This window comes from Cydia splendana, chromosome 7, assembly GCF_910591565.1.
Source record: "Cydia splendana chromosome 7, ilCydSple1.2, whole genome shotgun sequence".
Classification (NCBI taxonomy): domain Eukaryota; kingdom Metazoa; phylum Arthropoda; class Insecta; order Lepidoptera; family Tortricidae; genus Cydia; species Cydia splendana.
Window position 1 is genome coordinate 6,436,171 of NC_085966.1, and position 8,237 is coordinate 6,444,407.

The following is an 8,237-nucleotide window of genomic DNA, read 5'->3' on the forward strand; positions in this document are numbered from 1 at the left end:
TTATGGTTCAGCTTCAAACAATACTAATGTGCCAAAAATCTGATTGATAAGCGTAAATACCGCAACGCTATTGCAGCATACTTACGTTGTGTGAAATTGTCTACTACAAGAATCACGAAAACACTGTTTGCATATGTGAGTAATAGTAGGAAAAAGCGTGACAGCAACACTCCGTCGACTTTAAAGGGTGGTTTTTTGCAATGAATTGTTCAATGTTTATTTTAATAGTTCAATATTTACTTAAAGAGTGCGCTATTCATACTTTTAAGTATACAAATACCAAGACCATTCCACAAAAAAATAAAACCTAAAATTTCGCGAAAGTGGCGCCATCTAGCGAGGGTTAAGCTTTGAGTAACCTAGTCGAACCACCTTAAAGTTTAGAATTAAGGCAAGTTAAGTTGTGTTCACAATTCAAATTTTGATCGTAAATCACAGTTACTGAAAGTAAAAGCTACTTACTAAGTAAAGGATGACTCACGCTAGACCGGGCCGAGCCCGGGCCGGGGCGTCCGACATGTCATTTTCTACGACGGCTGATCGGTGATCACGTGGTGCTTTCCATAGAAAACGACGCGCCGGATGCTCCGGCCCGGCCAAGGCCCAGTCTAGCGCCAGTCATCCTTAATACTTTATGAAAAAAAAGCGTTTTTATAAAATAAACGGAGATATATTCTGAAAACATGGGCCCAAAAACACGTAGGTAACAGCTGCTCTTGGTTGCTGTTGACTCGGCAATTCATCTTAGCACGCATACTTAATACACGTTCAGGGGCCCATTTCTCGAACGATATTACACTAACATTATTAGTCCACGAACTGTCAAATTATATAGGTTGTCATGACAACACACTAATATTATTAGACTAATATCGTTCGAGAAATGGGCCCCTGATAGTACCATTGTTAAGTTTCCATAAGTAATTTGTTTTTATTCAACACAACTCGGTATAATGATTCGAAAATTAATGAAGTTCATTTAGTCGGTGTCGCTACGTTGAAAGTGGAAATGAATACCAAGACGAGAGTCCCTTAGTTGATTACAAAATGAGGCGGTTAGTCCAATCCGCACAGGATACTCTAACCTCCTGAGTCTAAATGTACATTACAAATATTACAATGTACATATTCGTGCAATTTAATTTGAACCTTTCATGAACCAAATAAAGTAGTATTTCTTTTTTTTCAATGCTTTTTAAAACAAACGAAATTCGTTCCAATTTACTTATAGAACTTTCTTTGGTGGGTCTTACGAGGTTAAACAAATCTACTTCGCAACGCAACTTACTGGCCAGTTACTGTGACCTCCACCGATTGATAGCTGCCAGGTGCCATGAGGCGTATTCTGATTGTAATAATAGGTTATGAATTGATCTGGATTTGTTATGGATATGATCTGTCCGTATCAAAAGTTTCGTTTCTGGTTCAAGAAATATTACTTTTGTTATTCAAAATACGCCCCCGTATCAAATCATATTATGTTACAATTTCAACACACTATCTAACGAGGTTTCATTGTTGTCGAAAAAAAATATCCTGAGGTTAGCTCCTCGTTTTCTACCGGAAGGAATACTGACTGTTCGACGTTGCAGTTGACGTGCAGTCGGCGTGCAGTTCCCATACAAATTGCAGTCGGGTTGCAGTCCGTCTGTATCGGCTCTTAGTTTTAGGTAGTTAATTATTCAAACTGCTGTTCAATAGATATATTAGATAAGAAAACTTGAAAATACATATATTAAAACTATATAAAAAAATTGTCTTAGTTTTACCTAAAACCTTGTTTTAGTTTTACCTAATTACCATCATAGGGCGAGTATACCTATACATGATAAACCAGTTAATCATTTTACTGTTATTCTTCTGATGAATTCGATGAATTTGATGATTCTGAGCTACTTTTTGAGGGCGACATGAACTTAGACACAGTACCACGTAAATCACAGTCACTGCCATGTATTTCATCGATTTTCTTCCCATTCTTTATAAAAATGAACCTTGGGACAGTAGGCAGGTTACTCAGCCCGTACTTCCAAACATCATCATCGTTTTCAAGGTTATCTCTGTCGACCTGGAAAAAGAGAACATTTTATATTATTATTTCACACACTGACTGTGAAAATGCGATCTGCCGCGAGAGTGGGGCGACAGAAATTCAGCAACGCATGCAACTAGCTACAGACGCCATCAGATATATAGGAGCGACCAAGGTGTTTACAAATATCTGAACAAAGCCTCTATTATCAAGACATTAAAGTGCGTGTTCAGATATTTTTGAGTACCTTGGCCTCTCCGATATATCGCATGACTGTTATGTACATCAGTTTGCTTAAATAATTACCAGCTGTAACGTTTTTTTACTTAGGAGTAGAGGACACACATGATGTAACCAAGGTAACCCGACCGGACCCGGGCTGTTCTAGAGTGAGTCATATTTAACACTCATCAGAATACCAGGATACACATTTATCAAAGCACCTTACCATCAGAACGACCAAGTTGTCTGTCTTGGCTGCAATGTCTTCGATAATGGGATTCATCTTTTGGCAGTGCGGGCACCAAGTTACCATGAAATAGATGATCACCAATTTGTCGCCGGCCCCAGTGATCTGACTCTCCAGGTCCGTCGCGTTTTTTATAGCGATTATTTTGCTCCTGAAAAAATAAGTATATTTTGAAAGGTCTTGATTGTGTATAGTAGGCAAATAGTAGAGCAATGCGACCAAATTTACTTGATAAAACTTGATTTATTATATAAAAAATTTAAAGTTTAAATAACTCTACATAAATTTACAAACATGGAGCAGCCTGTAGTCAATTCAGAAACCATGTCATTTGTCACTGATGTGTCCTTTACAGAGAATCGCAAGGAAATTGTCAACTTAAAATATACGTCCGACGAAAAAGTGTAAAGATTTTTTGAAACGCAAACGAACTCTTAGTCTTACTCTGGTTTTACAGTAGTTGTATCAAGTGTGTTCCGCTCTCCAGACTCATCAGAGTCAGATTCAGCTCCAAGGAGTCTCTGCAATTACCAATGAACTGCCTTTATTATGAATATTTTATCAGCAACAAGCCATCTAGCCTCTGCTGCGTGACAAAGTACCTACGGCAAATTTTCAGTAGGGTTAAGTTGGTAAAATAGGCGAGGCAGATATCATATCACAAGTCACTTATAGTCTAGTATAGGAGACTAATATAAAAGACCTCATGTGTAGTAAGACCCTTTAGGGGTGGGATGGCCCGTTGAAGAACTTAAGTTTAGTAAAATGATAAAGAGTATTTAGGGTATTTACATCCAACAATTTAAACCTAGTAGGTATCATAATTATATGACCACCGAAATAAACGACGTCATGTAAAACACTGACTAAATAAAAAACAACTTAACTGACCTTGTCTTTTGCCAGAACAGTAGCAAGCGCACATATTGCCAGTAACAATGACAATTTGCATTGCATCTTGGAAAATTCAACAGTATCTAGTAGGTGCTACTTAGCAAAAATCAAATATCTGAGAACATCGCAGAGTAATGTCTCGTACGATGCGCAGAAGTGATCTGTCACCTACAACGTCTTATTATCGAGAGTCATTTCATTCGCCAGAAAGGAGATTAGAGCCAAAAAAACTTACCTAGTGCGTCAGGGGTTATCATTGTCACGAGAATAACAAGCGTTAAAGTGTCATTCAATGGAACTTGCTAACTATGTAAACAAAAGTCACTTTCAATATGGCGGTTTGTTTACACACATACTTCCATAGAATGACACTTTAGGTACGATTGAGTATGTGTCTTTCTGGGTTTGAGATAAAAATCTTCAATTATTTGTTTTGTCCATTGTTTTTAGGGTTTCGTGACCAAAATTGCAAAAACGGAACCCTAATAGTTTCATCATGTCCGTCTATCAGTCCTTTCATCAGTCCGTCTGTCCGTATGTCACATCCTAAAAACTAAAAGGTATATTTGAATGAAAATTGGAGCACACATGTGTATTTTGTGAGCCGCTACTAATAAGTTCAGAAGTTAAAACGGAAAACATTATAGAAGAGAGGCACTCCATATATTAAAAAAACATACAACCAAATTGAGAACAACTTTTGAAATTTTGGAGCCGATTAACAAACGGTAAATATCTTCGTATACCTAACACATCATTTGATAGATCTTTGAAATCAGTGAGTTTTAAAGTATTAAACTCCATAATTTTTTCCATTTATTTTGATACTGTTCAGGGATCTACAGATTTTTAACCACGGATAAAAAAATCAACTAACTATAATACTTTATACTTTCATCTATCTAACAAAATTAGCTAAAAGAACTACTTCAACGATTAAGGGTAACATTCCATATCTGACCCCAGCTGCACTACTAGTACGAACGCGTCGGTGTTATTGTCAATTTCCATAGTAAAATGAATGGTACTGCTGTCGTTGGAAATGGACTGTCACCTTAAACCTTCAATTGAAAATGTATAAATCATAATTATAGGTTATCCTTATTGATTGGAGTAAGCAGTGAAAGGAAATGTCACGTACCTTAGTGGCTGTAGCCACTTCGCCTTATTAGCCACAGTGCGTTAGGTTATATTCTGCAAATTAAACCTGCCTCGAGTGCGAACAACTGCCGTATTCGAACTTCAAGATATTCACAAGAGACGACACGTACTAGATCCATTCTAGATACGTTATAGTTTAGATATCAACTAGTTTTCTTTTGCAGCGCAATTCGGGCAACCAATGTCACTTTTACGTTAGATAGAGTAAGATATCTATTAGATGTGAATTGGATCTCTAAGTCATATCCTGTGGAAATCGTTCAACAGTATCTCCAGAATCGCGCAAATGTCAAATTTGACAGGTTAGATCTTAAACATATCGTTATCGTATCTTGGTGATGTCTAAAAGATGTCTAATAGATGTCTCTTTCAAAATCCGAATCGGGCCCCAAGTCTCGACTTCTGAAGCAATTCAGACTATTCAGAGCTTCATTGATTACGGTTCCATTGACTTGACCAAGGCCCTTTAACACAAGCTAAAAATGCAAGTAATTTTTCATTTCTCATGCTCTGAAAGAACTCATTGTTGTTCTAAAAGGTGTGCAGAAAATTATACGTTTCTGCACTAGAGCATTTTACGTTCCAAGTACGACTATATTAATTTATTTACGATAATCAATTAAAATTTTGGTTTAAATGGATTTGTTATACAATTTCCATTCTGATATTTATCTTCCCATTCCATAAATAACGATACTTTTGCCTAAATTGTTAATTGAAAGTACCCTCAAGATTTACTATAAAAATGTCTACTTTCTCATGTTTTTAAAAAAACACATGCATTTTACTTTCCTGGTATTCGAAATTAAAAGTAGAGTGTTTAACTTGGGTGAAAGGCACTCATTTCTGCCGAGCGTTCTCACTACACTGCGTTCGAGCGCCAATAGTCCGAGGCTGAAATGAGTGCCTTTCATCCCTTGGTTTACAATCTACTAATTCATTTGAGTACACAAAAGCATGAGATGGTTTTAAAGTGTCTGTAAATGTTGTCCCCAAAGGATACAACTGAATAGGAATGTACCAAATGTTTTAAGTTTGATGCGCGAAGTTCGGTCTGTGGCCTGCAACTTGAAGTTCCAAGGCTTCGAAGTTTGTATACAAGTTAACTGTGTAAATACTATATCTTGATAACTTAAGTAACTTAAGGTCCATCGACCTTGTATAAATGTGCACAGTTACAAAAAAAAATTAAATTTGATCTTTTAATTGCACAAATTAGTTAGAGGATTCCCTTATTTTTGTAAAAGTATTTGTGTTAAATTTTGGGGACACTTTTTTTCTTGTACTAGGATCGAAAGGGCTCGTGATTCTGAGTGGAAATAATATAAAAAAATCAAAATCTAAAATGCAAGTTGGGGGTAAGGTAAACGTACTAGTGCTCGGCATGCTAATGCCCATTAGATGACACCTTGCTGTCACCTCTATTGACAATGACTTAAGCCTTTATAAGGAAGAGGGAATATATTTCCCACCTAATTTTGAACTTAAATTTAAAGTGATAGGGTTCATATTTGCATAATTCCTGACACCCTTATGCCTTATAAAGGGTTAAGTTTCAAGATGACATGTACTGGGACCGCGTCGAGCACCAGTACGTTTACCTTACAACTTTAAATAGAAATGCTCAAAAATTATATTTAGATTTAGTGTTTTCATTATCATAATACATATATACCATTTTTCGAGGTCTGATCATAGATATTGTAAGTTTAGTAGCCAGAGTGATGTGTTCGTAATTTGAAATCAAGCCGTTTGTATCCCGAATGGCTCTCAGGGGAATTAGTAAACTGCTTTGCCAGTCATGACTACCGTTATTTTAAGACTGTTAGGTGATTTGGATTAATTGAATCGGTGTCTGGGGTGATATAAAAACAGGTAAGGTTTGCTCGCAATTATGTACTTTTCCTATACCTGTTTATTTCTGTTAAAAGGTTGTTTACCTGTACACGTACGCCTACAAATTCGCCAAAGCTAATGTTAATTTAATGAACTTAACGAACTGTAACAAATGACAGGTTAATTTTGACGTACGTACATTGACTTTGCCCGGTCATTTGTAAAATCAATTTATCGATAGGATACATACTAAGCGACAAATACATTTTTGTAAACTGGTTGTTTTTAAACCCTTATTTTACTACGTTGAACATGTCACGCGAACCACCGCTAGTAGCGCCGGAACGTTCAAAATGTATAAGTAGACTTGAATCTTTGCTTGAATAAAGGAATCTGTTTTGTACGACAGAGGCGGCGGCTTAAGGTGACAGTCCATTTCCAACGACAGCAGCACTACCATTTATTTTACTATGGAAATTGACAATAACACTGACGCGTTCGTATTCGTACTAGTAGTGCAGCTGCGGTTAGAAATGGAATGTTACCCTTACTTACCGCGCCGCGCCGCCCGCTAGCCACGCCGTGCGCCGCGTGCGTCCAGTCTGCGGCCTTATAATAATCTAATTCACGGATCACACTCTGATTTTAAAACAAAAATTTTCCTTCTAGTCTAACCTGTTCACTTTAAAAAACCGCAAACGATGTACAGCCTAGCCGTTTGGCACACGCATACTAGAAAGAGGTCAAAACAAAATTTTTGACCCGCAGTTCCTAAAAAAATTTCCTTAGGAGGGAAGTGCTGAGTCATTGTTTTTTTTGTATGGGTTTTTTTTTTTCAGTAACCTATCGTGTGTGGTAACATATGAAAGGTCTTTTAAGGCAATTCTAAAAATATACCACATCGTTAAATTTCAGCCATTTTTTTTTAATTAAAACAAAAATAATTTTCAAAACATACCAAGTTTGGGCTCCTCCAGATACGATATGGCTGATTTGTTTTTGTGCAATATACCACAAATGATACGTGATATCCTCATATCTAACCCTAATAAAGCAATTTTGAAAATAAGTTCATTTAATTATTTTTTTTTAATTTTTCAATTTTACTAAGTGATACAGTCCTACTTCAGTACCTATTTTACGAGACTTAATGGAACTGTACTGCAGATAAGGTGCATATTAATCATAAAATGATACGTAATATCCATATATCCAACGGGGAGTACCTCTTTAACCCTTTTACTGCGCATTTTCATCAGCTGGTATAGTTTTGTATGAAAAACTAAACAAATTTCATATCTAGTGAATCTCTAATTCATTTCCCGAATCGCGTCGTTAAACGTGCAGCATCGAGCCGCTTGAAACGTGTATCTTTTGTTGGAAATATTGGAGGTTGCATATGTACTGGACTGGCACAATATAGTGTAAACATATTACGTCTAAAAGAAATGTCAATGTTTTGAATATGTTTTAATAGAAAATATATTGATTCTACCCAAAACTAGCGTTTACTATCAGCTCCACTTATTCTGCTGGAGACCAGGACCCTGGTTCTTCTAATAGGTCATGTGCCTCACGCACTGATAGTGCTAGTTTATAAAAGAGTGGTAGAAATATTTGAGTAGTAGTGAAACTTGCGTAAATGTAAATAATGTCTGAAGACAAAGAAAACGGCATATGTGGTATAAAAAAACTGAAGGGATCGTCGGACTACCCTAACTGGAAGTTCCTGGTACGTAATTACCTTGAAAATAAAAACTGGTGGGAGGTAATATCGAAAGATGTAGTAAATGCTGACATAGACCGGAAAGCACGAACAACTATTTGCCTGTTGTTGGAGCCAGA

At 36.6% G+C, this 8,237-nt stretch overlaps 1 protein-coding gene across 2 annotated transcripts; it reads right to left on the bottom strand.

Annotated features, from left to right (window-relative positions):
- Positions 1-1,826: 1,826 nt before the first annotated feature.
- Positions 1,827-3,586, bottom strand: LOC134792468 (thioredoxin-2-like). Of its 2 annotated transcripts, none has more exons than XM_063763752.1 (4): positions 3,393-3,586; positions 2,946-3,022; positions 2,481-2,649; positions 1,827-2,068 (listed from the first exon to the last, which is right to left on the bottom strand). In XM_063763752.1, the coding sequence occupies exons 1-4, from the start codon at positions 3,456-3,458 to the stop codon at positions 1,853-1,855; spliced, it is 528 nt and encodes a 175-aa protein (XP_063619822.1). In that variant the 5' UTR covers positions 3,459-3,586; the 3' UTR covers positions 1,827-1,852. The 2 variants fall into 2 exon arrangements, with proteins under 2 accessions (XP_063619822.1, XP_063619821.1); XM_063763751.1 differs by having other exon boundaries at positions 2,481-2,652.
- Positions 3,587-8,237: the final 4,651 nt, after the last annotated feature.